The 21,151-nt window shown below is 46.5% G+C and overlaps 1 protein-coding gene across 3 annotated transcripts in view; it reads right to left on the minus strand.

The window, feature by feature from the left end:
• The window catches only part of slc25a26 (solute carrier family 25 member 26), a 45,123-nt gene extending 29,272 nt beyond the window's left edge, over positions 1-15,851 (minus strand). For 2 of the 3 annotated variants that reach the window (XM_010881793.3, XM_010881794.5), the window contains exons 1-5: positions 15,703-15,851; positions 13,771-13,927; positions 13,261-13,379; positions 6,383-6,487; positions 6,253-6,300 (exon numbers count right to left, since the gene is read on the minus strand). In XM_010881793.3, coding sequence (XP_010880095.2) covers positions 6,253-6,300; positions 6,383-6,487; positions 13,261-13,379; positions 13,771-13,927; positions 15,703-15,735 — 462 coding nt within the window. In that variant the 5' untranslated portion in view covers positions 15,736-15,851. The remainder of the gene's footprint in view (positions 1-6,252; positions 6,301-6,382; positions 6,488-13,260; positions 13,380-13,770; positions 13,928-15,702) is intronic. The other variant, XM_034287014.1, reaches the window with a different exon arrangement.
• Between the last annotated feature and the right edge of the window lie 5,300 nt (positions 15,852-21,151).

The raw sequence follows: 21,151 nt of genomic DNA on the forward strand, positions 1-21,151 counted from the left end.
GCGGGGAGAGGCAGGCCTACACAGACGGATGTCATAAACGCTGAGGTCCACGGCGAAACCAGGACAGTAATGAGAGGGCTCTGACACTCGTCTGGGCGGAGAGCGGAGCCATGCATCATCACGCAAAGTTACAAACCACGGCCACTGACAGCAAGGAACAGCCGCCAACCGTTTAGCACTGGCTTGTGGCGTCATTTGAATGGGGTTAGGCTAGCGACAGAAGAGTAGCGGTTTAAACAGGACAGCCTCTTGAACACTCAATCAAATCCTTCCTGAGAAGGGTTTGTGCACCGCAGGCCAAAACGTTGAGACCGGCCAGAGGAGGCACGGCTTTGCGACGTCCACCACCGCGACATTGTGCAATAAAGTTCCTCAAGCAGTATCTTTATCCAAATGACGTCCTCATCCTCATTCTGTTGGCCTACTCAGGGCTAATACCACGTGTGGTACGAACGGGGTTAGTGGGGGATAAACAGGGGTGCTAATCCAGGTGGTGTTGCTGAGTTAGTTCAGGCTAACTGCTCCACTGGGGGATGGATTATCAGACGGAGCTGGTCCCAGCAGGGTGGCTGGCCTAAGGGGAACGAGGAGGCTGTGGAAACGGTTCCTCCCTCCCCCCTCCCCTCTCCCTGCCTGTGAGGAGCAGTGTGCAGCAGCTGTGTCTCCTCTCCCTCAGCCTATACGCACAGCCAACACCAGCTCCAAATATGCACAGACATCAGACACCTCCCCAAACACACGTGCTAGCCTCACCCTCCACCTATTTCCGTCCCCCCCCTCCCTCCCTCCCTCCCTCCCCACCGACCGCTGCAAGACTGGCCTGAGGTCAAAAACACAAAGGTCAGCCGAGCCCATTATACCCATCCGGCCTCCGGTGCTGGTCCCCCCCCCCCCCCACTCCATGACTAAACGAAGAAATGCACCAGCCAATGGACAGCGTATGGAAAGACCCAAACCCATCCTGTATGGATAAGCCAACTCTGTAGTTGAACTGAGGGGATACTTATGATGGCCTGGGAAAAGATCGACTGTACGATCATCCAGCAGTCTACAACAGTCTGGAGGTCTAGATGTGACCCATAAGAAAAACCTGTTAAAGACAGTGACAGAGACGTTGCGTAGCACCTGCAGGGGTTGAATCTTCACCGGCCCACGCGCCCACGCGAACATGCTTCTAGCGTCTACCGTACTGTGTGACCTGTTGTGAGTGGAGTGGCCAGTGGAGCCAGTGTCCAACTTGGCTGTATTAACAAGCAATGAACGCCGACTTAGGTACTGGACCTACATGACCTGCGAGGAGGATCACAGCCCAGGAACAGTCCCCACGTCCCCCCCCTAAACATGGATCTTCTCCAAATATCCGCGGAGCGATGAGGACGGTGTAGCAACGTCATTCCGATGATAAGACACAGACACCCTGACTGAAGTAGAGTGCAAACATAAACAGGAGGAATTCAAATCGGCATTGCGGTTAGACCTGGGAGTTAGACCTGGGGGTTAGACCTGGGGGTTAGACCTGGGGGTTAGACCTGGGGGTTAGGACTGGGGGTTAGGACTGGGGGTTAGGACTGGGGGTTAGGACTGGGGGTTAGGACTGGGGGTTAGACCTGGGAGTTAGACCTGGGGGTTAGGACTGGGGGTTAGGACTGGGGGTTAGGACTGGGGGTTAGGACTGGGGGTTAGGACTGGGGGTTAGACCTGGGGGTTAGACCTGGGGGTTAGGACTGGGGGTTAGACCTGGGGGTTAGACCTGGGGGTTAGGACTGGGGGTTAGACCTGGGGGTTAGACCTGGGGGTTAGGACTGGGGGTTAGGACTGGGGGTTAGACCTGGGCCTCAGGGATCAAAGGCCCTTCATATCAACAGTGTTCAAGGGAGACAATGTGCAGAGGAGGGAGAGTGGAACGGAAGGAGGAACAGAGGAATAAAGGGGAGTTTGAACAGTGACCTCTCTCACTCTGAGATGGTCGGTAAGACTGGTCTCCTGCTCTGAGCTGCTCTCTCTTGTTTTGTGTGTGTGTGTGTGTGTGTGTGTCAGAGAGCGAGAGAGAGGAAGAGAGAGAGCTAGTTGCAGGTTGTCTGTCAGTTTGTGCTCCAGACAGCTGTTCCAGACCTGTATTATTGGGAGGACTGAGGACTCATAAATCATTGCGCTTTTGTTCCTGTCAGACTCACCAAAGACAGGTTGCTCGCCCTCTCTTAAAAAATGCTTTTTGGATTGCTGCCTTTCACACTCTGTGTCTGTCACTGTTTCTCTCCTACAGACACTCCCTAGAGCAGAAAAAGGGAGAGAAAAGGGGGAAGGAAAAGAGCAAAACTGTGACAGAGAAAGGGAGAGGAAGAGAGACTGATAAAGACAGAGAGGAGAGAGAGAGAAAGAGGGAAATAGTGGGAGAGATAGAGACGGGAGTTTGGAGTTGCGCCTTAGGGCGAGACAGGAAAAGGCAGCTCTATCATTCAACCTTGCCAGATGAATGACAGTTTGCTTCGCGTACCTAGACCTCCTCAACGCAAACTAGCAAATGACTAAATGACTTTCAAATAATATAAGTGACGCTCATTACTCAAAAACCAATTGAAGCAGTCTAAATCAACTCGTAGATCAAATATTACATTAAAAGCGAAAGTACATGGGCTCTCCATCAAAAACTCTCACCACTGTCACACAGAAAAAATGCCTATAGATTTCATCATGGTGATTGGTGCTCATAAATGTCATAAAGCCATTTGGACTAGAGAAAGGGGAGGGCTCTCAGAGCCGAGGAGTCTGGGTAGAATAATCTGATTGTGCCCTCTAGTGGTAGAGAGGAGTACTTTAAACAGGTGGTAAGTAAACAGAACATAGCATATACAAACATGTAAACTGGGGAACACACCAAAGTAGATAAACCAAAGACCTAAGCAAAATCTTACTGGAAAGTATTTAACACACACATTTACATAATATTGATGGTGGCAATTTGCAATAAAACACTGATCTAAATGGACGGCAGATGCAACTAATAGCTTAGAGCAAAATAATTACACCAAACTGATTACTTACTACAACACGTATACAAATTTCAGTAAGTGCTTTTACGGCATTTTACAAAAGGTCTTAGGTAGCATTTTGCTCTGGATTTCTCATTTAGGTATATTCTTTACTGGATCAGTATTACAATGTAACAGTTCATGAAGGAACTTTATACAAAAACATTCTCCATCTGGAACCTCTCCTGGGTACAGCCACTCTAGACCATGCAGAACCTCGCCTGGTTACAGCCACTCTAGACCATGTAGAACCTCTCCTGGGTACAGCCACTCTAGACCATGTATAACCTCTCCTGGGTACAGCCACTCTAGACCATGTAGAACCTCTCCTGGGTACAGCCACTCTAGACCATGCCGAACCTCTCCTGGGTACAGCCACTCTAGACCATGTAGAACCTCTCCTGGGTACAGCCACTGTAGACCATGTATAACCTCTCCTGGGTACAGCCACTCTAGACCATGTAGAACCTCTCCTGGGTACAGCCACTCTAGACCATGTAGAACCTCTCCTGGGTACAGCCACTCTAGACCATGCAGAACCTCTCCTGGGTACAGCCCCTCTAGACCATGCAGAACCTCTCCTGGGTACAGCCACTCTAGACCATGTAGAACCTCTCCTGGGTACAGCCACTCTAGACCATGTAGAACCTCTCCTGTGTACAGCCACTTTAGACCATGTAGAACCTCTCCTGGGTACAGCCACTCTAGACCATGCAGAACCTCTCCTGGGTACAGCCCCTCTAGACCATGCAGAACCTCTCCTGGGTACAGCCACTCTAGACCATGTAGAACCTCTCCTGGGTACAGCCACTCTAGACCATGCAGAACCTCTCCTGTGTACAGCCACTTTAGACCATGTAGAACCTCTCCTGGGTACAGCCACTCTAGACCATGCAGAACCTCTCCTGGGTACAGCCCCTCTAGACCATGCAGAACCTCTCCTGGGTACAGCCACTCTAGACCATGTAGAACCTCTCCTGGGTACAGCCACTCTAGACCATGCAGAACCTCTCCTGTGTACAGCCACTTTAGACCATGCAGAACCTCTCCTGGGTACAGCCACTCTAGACCATGCAGAACCTCTCCTGGGTACAGCCACTCTAGACCATGTAGAACCTCTCCAGGGTACAGCCACTGTAGACCAAGTAGAACCTCTCCTGGGTACAGCCACTCTAGACCATGTAGAACCTCTCCTGGGTACAGCCACTCTAGACCATGTAGAACCTCTCCTGGGTACAGCCCCTCTAGACCATGCAGAACCTCTCCTGGGTACAGCCACTCTAGACTATGTAGAACCTCTCCTGGGTACAGCCACTCTAGACCATGCAGAACCTCTCCTGTGTACAGCCACTTTAGACCATGCAGAACCTCTCCTGGGTACAGCCACTCTAGACCATGCAGAACCTCTCCTGGGTACAGCCACTCTAGACCATGCAGAACCTCTCCTGGGTACAGCCACTCTAGACCATGTAGAACCTCTCCTGGGTACAGCCACTCTAGACCATGTAGAACCTCTCCTGGGTACAGCCACTCTAGACCATGTAGAACCTCTCCTGGGTACAGCCACTCTAGACCATGTAGAACCTCTCCTGTGTACAGCCACTTTAGACCATGCAGAACCTCTCCTGGGTACAGCCACTCTAGACCATGTAGAACCTCTCCAGGGTACAGCCACTGTAGACCAAGTAGAACCTCTCCTGGGTACAGCCACTCTAGACCATGTAGAACCTCTCCTGGGTACAGCCACTCTAGACCATGTAGAACCTCTCCTGGGTACAGCCACTCTAGACCATGTAGAACCTCTCCTGGGTACAGCCACTTTAGACCATGCAGAACCTCTCCTGGGTACAGCCACTCTAGACCATGCAGAACCTCTCCTGGGTACAGCCACTCTAGACCATGTAGAACCTCTCCTGGGTACAGCCACTCTAGACCATGCAGAACCTCTCCTGGGTACAGCCCCTCTAGAACCTCCCATGGCTACAGCTGCTCTAAACCATCTAGAACCTTTGCTGGATAAAGCCACTCTACTCCTACAGTAACCGGTGATATTTCGGGCCTCAGAAATCAGTTGTGAAGGATCCTTAATGAATATACATCATGGAGAGGACCCCAATTAGACGGCCGTGCTGGGGGAGAGCCACTCCGGGTAAACAAAGTTATCTTGACAGGGTCGCCGAGAACCATGAGATAGCGGATAGCCGGCCGAGAAAATGAATTACCTTCCTGACACACGTCAAAGCCAATCGCGAGGAGGATCCTAGCCGCCCCTCTGCCCCGCTCCCCTCCCCCCACTCGTTTCATCTTGCCTTTAGTATGCAACGGGCCGGGCGCCAGCCTCCAAATGTATTCATTTATTCACAGCCCCTTGGAGAAATCAGAGAGCCTTGATGTCCTTTTTTCCATCCCTGTCCAGATGGAATTTGCGTGAATAACATCGGTTTAGTGAGGCAGAAAATAAGTACAGGCTAGCACAGCGGTAGGGACTATATTACCCCAAAAAAAGGAGAGGCTAAAACCAGTGTCACCTTCATATACTACTTTTCTTCCCCGTCTCTCAGTTTCTCTCTCATTCTCTTGAAAATGAGAAAGGAGGGAAAAAAGACCTGCGTTGGATATAAATGAGTAGTATGCTGCGTGCCAGAATCCATCAGACATTATCATGCTCTGCAGGTGCAATTAACCAGCAGATAATGAATCAAAGAGTGGAGGGAGGGAGGAGACAGACTGGGCGCTCCATTACAAAGGTGAACAGTCATCAAGGGAAGGAGTTCAACGTCTAGTCTTCTTTTCTCCCTCTTCATTTTGTTTTGCATTTCTAACATCTCTAATTACTTTCATTAATCAGGAGAATCCGATGAGGAGAAGCGGTCTTGGAGAAGTAACTGAGCCAGATGAAACAGAAACGCCCAACGGCTCAGTGTGCCCATTCATGCTCCCCTCCAGTCAAGGGGGTGGGGGGGGTGGCTGGGGGTGGGGGGGGCTGAATGAGGTGGGGGGGTGGGGGTCGAAGTCTTTGAGAGGAATAACGGAAGTCAATACAACCGTCATTCACAACCGTCTAAAAGGGACCTGTCTGACCGGGGAACATGCTGCAGACATGCAGGTCCACTACAAAGGATTCCCGAGGGACACTTCACCCACAGAATGGTGTCTGAAAGAGGCTCATGGACTTGTGCTGGACTGGGGTTAGCGGTGAGAGATGGGCGGGCCCCAGACATACCTCTCTGAGCACGGTACTCCTGTAGCCTCGGTACAAGCCTCTGACGCCCTGCAGAGACACCACGGACGTTAGGCGCACAGAAGGGAGGAACCAACGTGCTGGCACTGATGGGGTCGCCGTGCATGCCTACCTCTTCCCGGAGGGTGGCCAGAAGAACCTGGTAGGTGTTGGAGGACAGGCACGCCTGGGTCCTCTGTTTCACCACCTCTGTAGGAACCCTGATCAGACACGCCACCTAGGGAGGAACATTAGAGATTAAACACCCAGAACCAATCAGAACCGGAGACACAGGCCTCCGTTTGGGCGGGATTTGTGTCGCTTTTTTTGTTTTTGTTTATTCTTGAATGTTCAATAAAACAAGTCTGAAATGAGCACGTGGTTATTCTCCAGTCAAATAAGCTACCGTAAGACATCACCGCCACGGAGAACGTGGCCTGTCGACAGCAATTACCGTGCTAGTAGACTCACCGCTGGTTCTGATGGTATATTCCTGCTGCTGTGAGACAATGAATGACCGGGCAAAGACCTGTGTGACCGAGTAACCAAGGCTTAATCACATGGCACCTGGCCAGCGGGTCAACAGGTCAGCGTGAGCGCCTCCGTAACCCCCCCCCCCCCCCGCCCCACCGCCGCTCCACCGCCGCTCAAACCTCCCAGACACAAATGCCAACACATATGTCAACAGGAATATGGAGTCCAAACAACTCCTCCAAGTGGCCATTAATATTTATGTCTCCCTCTCCCTTCAGGCCGGGCTCCTCCGACTGACTTCCCAATATGGCAGGCGCAGCGGAAATGCCGGGGAAATGCCGGGGAGTCGCGTTGGCAACGGGAAGCAATCACCCGGACACAGGGAGGTCAGGAGACCCCAGCACCGCGTCCGGCACAAAACGCCTAGCGCTACAGTCACCGCGGTAATCTCACTCCGCAGTCAGGAGAGTGGCGGTGACACCATGGAAAGGACAGGTTGCCATCTGCCGTCAACACTCCACGCTGCCTGAACACAGAACACCTCCACCCCACTGCAGTCCTCTGACAGGGCAGTGATGTACAGCGGGGAGAACAAGTATTTGATACACTGCCGATTTTGCAGGTTTTCCCACTTACAAAGCATGTAGAGGTCTGTAATTTATATCATAGGTACTCTTCAACTTTGAGAGACGGAATCAAAAATCTAGAAAATCACATTATTTAAATAATTCATTTGCATTTTATTGAAGAGTACCTATGATAAAAATGACAGACCTCTACAAGCTTTGTAAGTGGGAAAACCTGCAAAATCGGCAGTGTATCAAATACTTGTTCTCCCCACTGTATACACAGACTAACAGATGGGGGCACTTTTGACAATTCAGTTTGTCTGGGAACAACCAGTCATGTTACAGCACATGTGGAGAGAGACTTTCAAAGTGGGGTGCGTGTGATGTCACTCTACCAGGTCCTGTTGAACAGCCTATTCCACTTCACCAGAGTCTTAGTTTGAGTCTAAATTGGAATAGCTAATTCCTGTTGAATTAACTATTCCACTTCACCAGAGTCTAATTTGAGGTCGGAATCGTTAAACGTCTTACTTTAAAATGTTCTGTGGTACAACACAGAACCTTAATACAGTAGGAACAATTTAGGGGTCTAATTGGGTGGTTTGCATTCATCTACAGCATTCGGTTTCAGTTGTCCCTTCGAAGCACGCTACAAGAGTGCCCCCAAGTGGTGAGAAAGAGCACCCGGCGCTATCTAACCGATACCCAACCTGACAGGATCCATTTACTCTCCCTTTGGATGGGTTAACATTTATCATACATTCTACATCATGTTTCCTCCACGTAATTCTCCAAAGGAAAGAATTACGCTGCTCAATGGAAAGAAAAGTGGCTATGACAAGTAATTCCTGACTTAATTGAATCGGGGGCTGGGAGCTCTCTCACATCAGCTCACAGGAGGCTGCGGAATGAGACAGAGATTAGACCAAATAAATTAGGGACATTGTTTATTTGAGAGTCATTTGAGAAGTGCTACTGGGAGAGGTGAAGAGTTAGAAGGGGTGTGTGACCATCCTATGGTTTTAGAAGCATGTGTGTTCAAGTAGAGAGACTGGATCCATGAGTGACAGGGACCAGAAAAGCACAGACTTCTACCTCTGGGGACCAACTCAGTAAAAATGCGAGCTTTTGTATTATTGAAAACCTTGCAGTAGTGAATGCATCAAATCTTGCTATAGCGACGATGCCCGGGGGGCCTTGAATGTGGCGGTATGAATCGGTAGGGTTGGTGTTGGACAAGTTGGTCTTGCCTCGTTGAGGTCTAGCTACTCCTTGTGGCGGGTGAGGCGCCCACGATGTCCGCACTGACCCATGGACCTGGGTCTGAAAGACTGCTCTACTTGGCCCAGTAGGCTCCTGTTACAGGGGCACTGTGTGGAGTCCTGCCTCTGACGGACAGACCGGCGAGAATGTTGGAATGGGGAGTATCTCAGGCACTTGCAACAAATTTGTATAATTTTCTTTTTATATTTTCAACATTAGCTTAAAATGTTTACTGCAAATGACTTCTGGTCATTTATGCTTGTATTTGTGCTAGTAGTACAGAACTAATTCATGCACATGGCCCCATTCATTTTTAAAATGTTGGATTATTTTTTCTCACAGGTGTGAATACCATTTTTCACAAACCAGCTGCCTTTCACCCTGGCCCTCTACCTTTCTGTCAGTCTGGATACCTGACTAACTGTCTGGCTGGATGCCTGACTGATTTGCTGGATGGCTGGATGCCTAACTGATTGGCTGATGGGCTGGCTGGCTGGATGCCTGAATAACTTGCTGGATGCTTGCCTGACTGGCTGGCTGGATGCTGTATATCCTGATGATGAATGCTTTAACTTCTCAGCTGCCACCAAACAACCACTGACCAGGGAAACAGGGCAGGAAGAACAAGGGAAATTACCACAGACTCACAGCACTAATCAGCAGCCAGAGAAATCAACTCAAAACAAGTTGTTACCCATCCGGTTCCCAACTCCTATGTCATCCACTCCCTAGCCCACTGCTCTGCTCTGGTGGCCAGTCTAGATTCCTGACACAGAGATCCACAGAGAGACACAGAGAGACACAGAGAGACACAGAGAGACACAGAGAGCAGCAAGGAGGGCTTATACAATGGGAATGGGCAAGGCTCCAGACACACAGCAGGGGAGGCACTTTTGATTAATTTGTAGTTTCAAGTTTTGGGCATTGGCACTTCTCAAAGAAAAGCCTGCGCTCCACTAACAGAGAGAACTGGCATTAAAGCAACAGAGTCCATCCACATGGAGCCTCAGGTGAGAGCAGAGAGCCTCAATGTGATGTGTGATTAATTAACTCACAGATTGAATAACTGAATAGGCTTAAAAAGGCTCATTTTCCAACACTGGGGAGCTGAAGAGCAATCATATACAATGACCAATCTTACCAGGGAAAGCGATGAATAGTTCCTCCTGTAGCTCTCTCACTTTTGTATCTGAAAACATTTCAGTCTAACACACACGGGCCGTCTCCACACACATCATCTCTGAAGCAGGAAGACAACCAACAGAACATACCGGAGCATCTCCGATTACCTCAGCCGCCCAGCAGTGCTTCCCACAGGAAGTCAGAATCCTATCAGAACATCCAGCTCAGCCCGTCTCCTATGGGTGGTAATATATGTGCCTGCATTTACATCAACCACACCTCTGCTCCTGCAGATGGGTTTTCTTATGAACCTGCGAGGGGCTTCTGCCTCATGGGATGCAGTCGTGCAGAAACACATCAGTAGGAGACAGCACCGGGCAATTTCTACACAGGACAACCAACAGGCATAGAATGGATGCCATTACATATTGGCCGAGCCAATCTCATCCTGACGCCGCACATTTTAATCTCACGTCCAGTTTGGAGCACAACTCCATTTGACGCCTGGTAAGGTGTGACGAGAAGAAGGAAAGGAGGAGGAGTGAGAGACGAGGGCAATTAGGTACAAAGCTGGAGTTAGAGGCAGCCAATAAATCCACGGCTCCTTCTGAAAGGCAATGCATGGATTACTCCAGGCTGGGCCGAGCCGAAGTGGCAGCTAGTTGCCACCCCTTGTCATGTCACACTGTTTTTCCCTGTACATCCTAGGAGACAGGTTTATAAATGCAAGAAAGCCGCTCACTCCGCTTGACAAATGAGCTTTCAGGGCATGTGTCGGCCGAATGGGAATGAAGATAAATCTGATATAATGGCTGGATAACAACCTGCTAGCCCCTGACAGACATCATCAGCTTCGCCATTCTTTATGGGAGGGGCGGTCACACTGCGGTTAGGAAGACAATGGAGCCGGCGCCTCCCCCACATTCTCTCCTTCCTCCCCGGGCGTTGTCACTTTCTCTGCTTCATTTCAAAAGGTGGAAAATAGTAGCGAGCCCTGTGAGGTCATTTGGAACAAACCCAGGAAAACATGGCCACCCACATCTCCCCCAAGATGACGTGAACGGTCTCTTTGAAAAAGAATGAACGGTGACATTTTTATTTTGGAGGAGCGGGGAGGGGGCTGGAACCGATGCGCCACCAGTGAAGGAGCATCTTAGGCATTGGCTTGAGCAGGGGCACCGTCTTAGGCCAAGACTGGCAACAACATAACACTGGAATGGTTCCTCCTGAGGAAACATACGTTGGACGGAGGGAACGTTGCGCCTAGTGGGGTTGTGCTCAGCGTTTCGCTGCAAAGCCTCCAACCCAAAATCTCCCAACATGAGCAGTTGGCATAACTGTCCCCTGGGGTTTGACTGGGCCCAAATCACACGTCATTTCTGGCGTTTGTGAAGTTTCCTGTGGTCAGGCCATGCCTGTGGCCAGCTGCTCAGGAAGAGGGAGGGAGGGAGGGAGGGAAAGCCAAAGAAAGCGTGAAAGACAGTAAGAAAGAAAGAAAGAGAGGGTGGGGGGCTTTCATCTGTGCTATGTGCCTACTTGACATCAGACAGGACTAAAAGGTTAAGGTAATGTGGAGGGGGGAAAAAGGAACATAATGGAATTCTGGTGTTTTCATTTGTGGTGACGAGGCGGACCTGATTTGTATTCACTCACTGCAGGTAGAGAGACACACAGGAGATGGGCAGAGATAGCCCTTGATGACCTGTCACTCTATATGCGCGTTTCACAGAGACTCTAGACAAAGCAGACCTCACCTAAAGCTTTATTTCTCCTCATTTTATATACAAGAGAAGAGGGGAAAGTCTTGACACATGGGGCTCCCCATTAGAGACCAGGGTTCAAAACCCACTCCCACCTTCCTACCCAACTCCTCTTTACCTGTGACCCCGTGTTCCAACTAGCAACAAAAGCCTTAAAAAACACACACTCACGCACGTGCACACACTCACACGCAGGCACACACACACACACAAACGCGTGCAGTCGCACACACACGCACGCACGCACGCACAAGGGCAGGCACACAGACACGCGCAGGCGCACACATGCACACACGCTCGCACGCACAAGCACAGACACACACACACACACACACAGACATGTCCACTCTCCTTTAAAAAAAAAAAAATACAGATAGATTTAGTCAAGCCTCTTTCAAAGGGCCCAGTTGGTCCTCCTAGTTTGAATTACTGGAGGTGGACACAGGACAGACTGAAGCTGGGGTTTCATCATGGGATGGAGGGTTCATTTGACTCTATATTTAATAATGGCTGCATAAGTTACACCAGTTACCACCTGACTTCTAGCTGAACCTTTCAAAACTTCTTTTCATCTACGGCAAAGAAAAAGGGACTTTGGAAAAAGAACTAACTTTAAGACCAAGTTTTGAGATTATCATTATCAAGGTCTCAGATATAAAAAAAAATATATAAAAAAACATAACATAGCATTTCAGTCTTTAATCAAAGTCTAATATGCATTGTGTGTTTGAAGACAGAATGACATGTGGAAACAGTTGCATAATCTGGAAGATGTTTTTGTCTTCTCTGAGTCTCTCTGGGCTGCCCTGGGGTAGGCCTTTTATGACTAAGCCGGGAGATTACTCCCTTTGAATCACGTAATGCATACCCAGAATGCAGCAGGGTACCGCCCTTGCTCTGCCCTGATTCACGGATCCCCCTTTTGAAGTGCTCAAATCCCCAGCAGTGTGTAAGGGGTTAAAAGCAGGACTGACCTCGGCCTTACCTCTCCAAATGATAATCAGAGAGACGTCAGAGACCCTCATCAGACAGCAGGCCCAGAACGGCTCGGTATGGCCCGGAATGGCTCGGAACGGCTCAATATGGCCCGACAGAAAAATCCTCCTACAACGGAGTCACCTATGATCGAAGGCGACAATATGGACCGAAACCTACCAGCCCACTACAAGGTTGTCACGTGTTTGGTTGCCTGGAAACACCTAACTCTCTGCTGACTGAACAAAAAGGCAACAGTAAATACTTAGTGTTTCACACCACAGTAATAACAGCCATTACATAAACATGTAAAACTGGACATCTACAGCATCCAAAAGCCATGAATACTAAGCACCAATACTGGCAGGTATGGAGGAGGGGGTGGCAGGAGGGAGGTGCAGACAGTAGACCCCCTCCTTTCATACCAACATGAACAGCCCCAGAGGGACGGATTCCTTAGCTGTGAGCGATTAGGACAGGACCAACAGAGGAAATTGTGCCGTTCTTCGCCGCTTTAAAGTCTAAATCCCCAGACAAAACTCACAGAGTCTGAGGCCATGCTGGGAACACAGCTAAGTCAATAGCGAGTAATGACATCTTATTTATCCAGCTGGCAGGGAAATGTTTTAGACCCCCGGGGACCCCAAGTCACCCAGCTGGGCCTGAGGCCCAAAGCACATTCTAACCCTATGTATATTTGTCTGTGAAATGTTCAGGCAATTACTGTATGTAAACAAGCACTGTATGAGAGAGAGAGAGAGAGAGAGAGAGAGATGGAGATGGAGAGAGAGAGAGAGAGAGAGAGGTTGGCGAGAAAGACAATAAAAAAAAAACAATTGTAGACCTACTATTTCTCCCAAGGAGGCGGCGAGCATGTGAGTGACAGGTGTTATGTATGGGTCTGAGAAGGCACCCCGGGCTCCCAGCCGGGCCTTGGTACTTTCATAAGTAACGAAGAATGCAGCAGCTGAAAGCAAGCAGAGCCATCACAGTTAAAGACCTTTAGTCAACAGGCATACAGTCACTTGAGACAAGGGAGATGGGCCTTGTAGTTGTCACTTATTCTGGTTTGTGCTTCTGTTCTCATAGTGTTTTATGTTTCACTTCACTCTGGCAACATAAACCTCGCCATCTTGTTCTAAAAGCATACAGCATATGAGTTGTATATGGAAAATACAGACAATTCATTGTGCTTGGTGGATAATGTGTAATCACTGAAGCGCTTCTTTGAACTAATTACAGGAATAAATGATCCCGTCTGAGGCCCTCCCTGGGTAGGCTCCAGCAAGTTGTGTCAACAGGTAGTCTTCTGTCCGGAGGGTTTAAAACACACAGGAGACCCCTAATGAGAGACTCACCGTTGGGGAAGGAGCCGATGGCAGCGGACGGGACCCCTGCGTAGATGCCCCTCAAACCCCCAGCCTTGGCGAAGCCCTGCTGGCTCTGTAGCCTGGTCTTAATGGTGTCCAGGGGGAACAGGGTGAGGTCCACACACATCCCTGCACACCCACCCGCCTGGCGTGGAGGGAAAGACACACTCCCTGAGCCAACTGAAAGATATCGCTTGAGGGGCACACACAGATGAATACTGATCCACCAAACTCACTCGAACAAACATGTAGCAAATAGACTATCAAACGGAAAGACTATCAGTCTTGTTGATCCATATGATACACACAAGCACACAACGTCAGAGATTAGAGACTGATAATAAAAACCCAACCATTTTGCTGCAATCCTGTGCCATGAAAAGCTTGCAATTTTTTATGTGTTCCAATGAGCAATAAACTCCCTGCGAACAGAGCAGTCAACCCATGTTAACACAACATTTGGGCTGGATAGTGCCAGACCCATGTTGCCCCAGTGAGGTTTATTTCAACATCCTCTAAATCAGTAAATCTATGACCTATAGGTCCGAGGTCTATCGCCATTCATGGAGAAACTCACGGTCCGCTTAATTTCACTTATTATAGATGTCTTACTATTGAAAAGCAGCTGATTTCACAGTAGCAGGGTTACACAAGAAACCTCTGGTGTCCCATCGATATGGAATAGGAACATGTTAAGTACTTCATCCCAGTCACTGATTAAGCCTATTCCTGGACTACGAGCTGAATCGAAAATCTCCATTGGAATGTATTTTTAGTCCTGGAATAAGCTTTTTCTGTATATGGGAAACCGCCCCTATATAAGTTACTTATAAACCTGTCTAATAACATGCTCCTGAGTACAATCACACATATAACTGTACCTGTTGCAATTTTTCAGCCACGGGTATACACCAAAAATAGGGCCAGAATACACAAAATCTAGAGCTGAAATACTATTACATATTGGTGAGCATCAAATAATGGCATAAGCGGTAAGTTTATAGCATGCATGGAATTGCAGTTTGTGTACACAGTATCAGTATGTCTAGATGCTGGGAGATGAGCAGGTTTGAGTGAAGCTATTTAGTTAACAGCTTGGAGGTAACTTGATGTGGGGAACAAAGTCTTATTCTCTGCAGGGTTTAAAGCTGGACACTGAGGGCCAAAGCACGGGGAAAGAATCTGTTCAGGGCAGGGTAGGATTTCATGGTCATGGTCTCTTCCTGCCTGAGGATCACTTTGGAACAGTGTGTGACGGGGGTGGGATTGGTCAGGCCTATATATTCCAGAATATTCTTTGTGACAGGATGGCAATGGGATGAATTGGCTTTTGTATTGCTAATTTGTATTCTCCTTTGAAATATGCACACTTTGAAAAAGGGCTCTCAAAGCCTAAGCTCACACAAGGGAACATCACATGCTGTTCATGACTGTTAAGTCACTGCAGTCATTGATTTGGTAACGTTAAGCAATTGCGTTATTACGGAGTTACTTAAACCACGAAGCATAAGGCCATTATCAAACCCACCCAAAAAAAACAGTATTCACCCGCTGACATTAATGACCCACTTGTATAGTTACAGGTGAAGTTGTGTTTCTCCTAAATCCATTCCTAACGGTTTGTCATGGCTTTGATTATTGACGTTTCTAAAGCATAGCATCCATAATTGTAACTTGCTGTACATTACATGGAGACAACCTGCCGTGGGAGAACGTAACCGTGCAGTTATGTTGTAGGAAAAAGTCAGAATAACACCGTGGGTTTTCCGACAGCTTCACTGTGCTAATACAAGATTGTTCAAAATCGTAAGGTAACATTAGTCTAAGCTATTATTTAAGGCTGTTGTTTGCAAGTTATTCTAACGGATACATCCAAAATAAAAAGTGTGATCGTAAATGGAGGAAGATAAAATACATTACCACTAACGAAGCTATAAATTCTCTTCTTTCCATGTCAGCTTTAACTCAAGCGTTGTGAGAGGGAATGTCTACTATGCGGCATGATGTTTGACATCTAATTCCAGTAAATACATGCTTATCAAGGACGCTGCCATTTTTGTTGACCGTACGCGTGACGTACAATAACATGAATCACGTGGTAATTCAAGCGAAAGGTTCTTCAGAGCACATTCGCCAACCTCAGAGCTACGTCTGAACCGGTCTGAACCATAGATAATATAGATTGAATGGTCTGAACATCGCTAAACATTTAAAATGATATGGAGCGTGACATATCCCCCAATTTTATAGGCAGGGGGACTTTATTATTTTGTAGTCCTAGTTAAAACCTATCTAATCCAAAACGTGTTTCCCTTAAGTTGTTATTTATAATTATTATTATTATATGTAATACTTTATGTCGTTTTTAGTTCTTAAAGAAAAAAATTCTACAATGACATCACATTCGATGAGTATCATCATTTTGTACCTGGGAAAACATCTGCTCGAAGCTAATTACTTAATCTTGGTTCAATGTATTTTTCATTGTTTCAAGACAGGCTGTTTGACTCACGCATACATTTTCACCCTGTTAGGCTAAACAATGTATAGAGGAAACAAATCAAGTTCCATAATTCTAAAATATGTTTGATTTAGAAGTTAAAATCCCGGTCAAATGTTCTTCATCCTTCTAAATGTATCTTGCTCACTCAGAGATATGGCTAATTTAGCCTCAGAATTTCCACAATGCTAAAATCCACCCTGTTTGGCAAATGCATTAGCAGGGTGGAACATGCCCCTAGCATGGTAGACATCTTTTTAGAAACGAATTGAAATGAATGAATAATGTCAGCATGTATTGCTATTTACATACTTTATGTTTTATGTGTATTTATACAAATATGTTATGTTAAATTGCAATAGTTGTTAATGCTTTCCACTGTGTTATCCTTCATTCTGCATTGTTAGGTTTGTATTTTCAAATCATTATTTAACAATATCATGAAAGGTTATGCATATTTTTGTGCTAACTTCTAGAGATTTTATGGTTCTGAAAAAACATAGAAATGTTGGCCAAATTCCATTGTTATTCACTGTTATTGGAAAAAATATGCTGCAAATAAGGCTCCGGTTTGCAAAATAACACATATTTAATGTGTTCAAGCAGTAAGAAGACTTGAAATGGTTGGCGGTTCTGTTAATGTTTTTGTTCATTATGCATACCTTTTGATTGGTCAAGATAATGTTTGTATATGCTGTTGTCTTGGAAATATGTTATTGTGTAGAGAGAATACCTGAATCTATGATTCATGGTATGTTGTTTGGAAGAGAGAATAACTGTATCTATGATTCATGGTATGTTGTTTGGAAGAGAGAATAACTTTATCTATGATTCTTGGTCATATGTGGTTTGGAACAGAGAATACATGTATCTATAACACTTTTCTCCCTCTGCATCTATCAATAAAGCTTACAATCCTGAAAATGTGTATTCATAATAATAATAATAATTATGACATAGGAAATAGTCTGGTTATACCATTCCCATGGTTTCTTTCTAATGGGGAGTGGTCAGCTCTTGCACACACACACACACATTTTCCACTTGTCCTGCGATACAACGTTGTAGGGCAACGTGATCGTGTGCCCTGTTCTCTCCTGTGGCTGCCAAAGCAGTCTAATGTGCTGTGCTGTGTCCAGGTGAGTGCGCTCCTTTGGCTCGCCAGCTTGGTTATTTATGGGTTCCTGTCAGCCAAGCAGTGCCTCCTATTAGGTGGGGGCAGGAGAAGGGCTACAACCCTTTACTCAGCCCCAGCCACAATGATGTCTGGTCCCTGCACGCTTGGTTTGAATCATCATGCCCGCCATCCATCTTGTTGATGTGCTGCTCAGAGTGATCCCATTGGGTGGGAGCCCCAGCTGTGGCAGGATTGGACTTATATCCGTTTTGCTTGGATCTGTAATAGGCTGCAGGACAGAATCTATTGTCATGCTATCCATTGAAAGGGGAAGAGTTTGTATTATTATATAGTTGAAAGGGAGTGGTTTAGTTATTTGTATTTATCAGACTGTGTAATAATTTACTGTAGCGTCACTTCCCTTTTTATATTCAGCAGGTTGTCCACTACCTCAAGACTCAACATGAAGCATGCCTACTTGACCTGATGCCTCTCCATTCAGTGACCAATTTGTAACGTACCACCAGACGTCCAGTAAGTCCTCACACAAGTCATATGTTACAATTTAATAATCAGAATTGAAGAGAAGTGACTTGATTTAGCTACATTTAGCCCTTAAAATCTTTGGCTATTGATGCACAAATGTGTTACTTGCTTGACACTTGTCCTTGGCTTCTAAGCTGAGTACTGTTTGGAGCAAGCCTTTGAATATTACAGCCAGTTTAGACCAGCCATTCAGTGATTTCTTCCAGGATGTCTCTCCAACAACTGTTTCTGAGTGCCCCTTTTCGATTTCAGGAACCGGTGTGTGCAGATGGCGATCGTTTTGTACTAGCCAATGTCTAAACATATGCGCTGGCCTAATGGTGAGAATCTTCGGCCATTTAGCGAAAACATTTTAAAAGTTATAGTGCTGTCAAAACCTCGTTATCTCACCGTTCAGCAACTCGAACTAGCACAGCCACTGACACCCTTAGTGGCTGAAAACACACCTGAACTAGAAACTTTTAACGAAAATGTTGGAGGGACAATGTGAATGTGCAGAGTGAGTTAGCGAAGACAGTGTGTTTCCCTCGTGTTCAGGTCAATCAGAGGCACCTCAACCCAGGGCAGATTGCAGGGAGCAGCATTGATCTTGGCCTGCTCCGAGTATGATCTCAGAGATAAAAGGCGAGAGACGAGAAGGGAACTTAATCACTGTCAGCCTCTAGTCAGCAGAGGGCAATTCTGCCCTGCAGGCTGTCTTTGAAAATGTGAAGGGCAAAGCACTGAGGATTAAGGCAGGGGGAGAAGCACAGTTTAATGTAATAACGTGAAACCGCCATCTATATGGTGGAGGCATTGTTATTGGCATCAACCAGAGGGAACCTTTGGTCAAAAGGTTACCCATGTCGGTAACACCGTAGCTGCCCAAATAAGAGGCCACTCAAAATGCAGCCTAAGTTTTCAAGAGCTCAAACTGTGTGTGTGTGGGTTTGTTGGTCTTAAAGGCCAGATTCTGGATGCATTGTTCACCCCTGTTTGAAATGAGTTGTATTATTCTCTGGTTTTGAGGTAGCTCCTCTGGACAGAGACACTGTAAATGGTCCATTAACATTCCACTCTCTTTATTTCTCATTCTGTGGAACAGGCAATTAGAGAGAACCATCTGTATTGGCCATTAACTGAGCTGAAAGAAACACACATCACCGCTAGGTGACACATGCTCACATTATTCCTGAGACAGGGGGTCGACTTGTGCTCTAACTTCAGCTCAGTCGTAATATTTTGTTCATTAACTTAACTCGCAAAATATCTGGACAACGGAACAGCATGGGGGTGGGGGGTGTGTGACTAAGGCCTTTCACATGGCTTTTTGCTTGTTTACATTCTGTTAGACAATACAAGTGTCTGTGTGTGTGTGTGTGTGGGGGGGGGCAGTTTGAGACAGAATATTAGAGTCAGCCAGTTGACAGGTAATGTGACCAACAAACCTCCGCTGAGCTATGATATCGTAGTGCCATCTTCCAATCCTGGACCCTCCTCTTCTCTTAGCTGTCCAGTGCATCATGGCCTTTTCACCTGCTTCTGTCTGTTGCTCATGAGATCCTCAAGTCCCTGTCACCCCCCTTCCCTTGTGTCTCGTCCTGGCTGAAATATGAGCTGCTTGTGGCATATCGATCTCACGCCTAAATAAAGGTCTGGCCCAGGCAAAGCTCTCCTGTTAGCTCCCCTGCATCAGCACCACTGGGCCTGTGGCTGCTACTGTATGTGCCTTTGCCTGTCATGATGAATTCCACCTACGGACGACGGTTGACTCTGCTCCTGTTTTTCTGTAATTATTGTCTTACTGTGATCAGGTTGGCTGAGAGAAAAGGCGTAATTGGCCAGGTTCTGAAGGCACTTAGGTTAGTTGAGACATTTGTAATCACAGTAGGGTCAGAGTGGCTTGTCTGGAGCTTCATCCTAACACTGGTACTGTGTAGCTGACAGAGCATGGTGCTTACAATACTAGGGTTGGGTGGTTTCATTCCTATGGGTGGCCAGTACAAGAAACGCTCTTGTCTGCTAAATTACTTCAGTGAAAATTGCATTCAACATGACCTAATGGAATTAAATGAGTGTAGTGTATTATGTTGTAGGACTACTGAAAAAGTACATAATGTGATTTGCCGAAATTGGGTCAAGTGATCTTTGAAATCTGTCAAATATTTAATGGGGTTCATGTAGGATAAGTTGAGACATTTTTACATGTGGCTTCATTTTCTCTCTTTTTGTGCTTGTAGTTGATTGGTTAATAATCTAGAAAAATGTGGTTGTATATACGTTTTCTGAGTTATCACCACGATTGACTGCAGTATAAAATGTGTGTAGTCAAGTTAGAGAATGCTCATTTTGTGAGCGTTTGCCTTAAAAGCAAGATTGCTAGTTTCGATATTACATCAAAATCGAATTCTCGATAATGTCTCTGCACTGAATATAAACGTTAAAAAACCCAATGTCCCATAAATCCATATTTTTGTTGGTGTTGAAAACAGTATTATACAAACATGGATTTAGGGAACAGTGGAATGATGAATAAATGAGCGCAAACACATTATGAAGAATAATATTCTGATGTAACATGAGTGTTTTGTAGCATTTCCTAACATGCTTAAATGTTTATAATACACTGTAGTCAGCCATTGTTGTAATAGCTTTACAACCCATTTTGGGTGGACTTAATATTTTGAATATTTAGGAGTGTCAGTGTGAGTGTGAATGTCAGTGTGAGTGTCAGTGTGAGTGTGAAAGGACAACAGATTGTGTCGTGCCTTAGAAAAGGCTGAGCAGTATCATCAAAGGACAGACACAGTCATTTTGTCCTCACTGGGACTGGCTTACACAAATAGTTTATTACAAAGGAGACAGTATCTATTGATCACAACTAGCCTGGGTGACGTCCCTCACCTGGACTATTTAACTGAGTTGCCTTTGTATTCCATTGCCTCATATTGGGAGATGGCAGTTGCATTTGTCATGCCCTAAATCCCCAAGAATGGAGCGAGACCTTGAACACAATGTCTTCTTTCAAAAGGCCTGTGACTGAATTATAAAAACACTGCTGCTACATTGCCTACCTACTGATAAATCATTCCACAGGGGCTCTCACACAAATAGACAATCTAGTACTTTAGCTCTTTGAATATTTCTAAAGGGACAAAAGAGCATATCTCAAAAAACACCCTTTTCCACTCAGTCCTTTTTCGATCTGTCTCTTTGTGCAACACTGC

This window comes from Esox lucius, chromosome 17 (assembly GCF_011004845.1).
Source record: "Esox lucius isolate fEsoLuc1 chromosome 17, fEsoLuc1.pri, whole genome shotgun sequence".
NCBI classification, from domain to species: domain Eukaryota; kingdom Metazoa; phylum Chordata; class Actinopteri; order Esociformes; family Esocidae; genus Esox; species Esox lucius.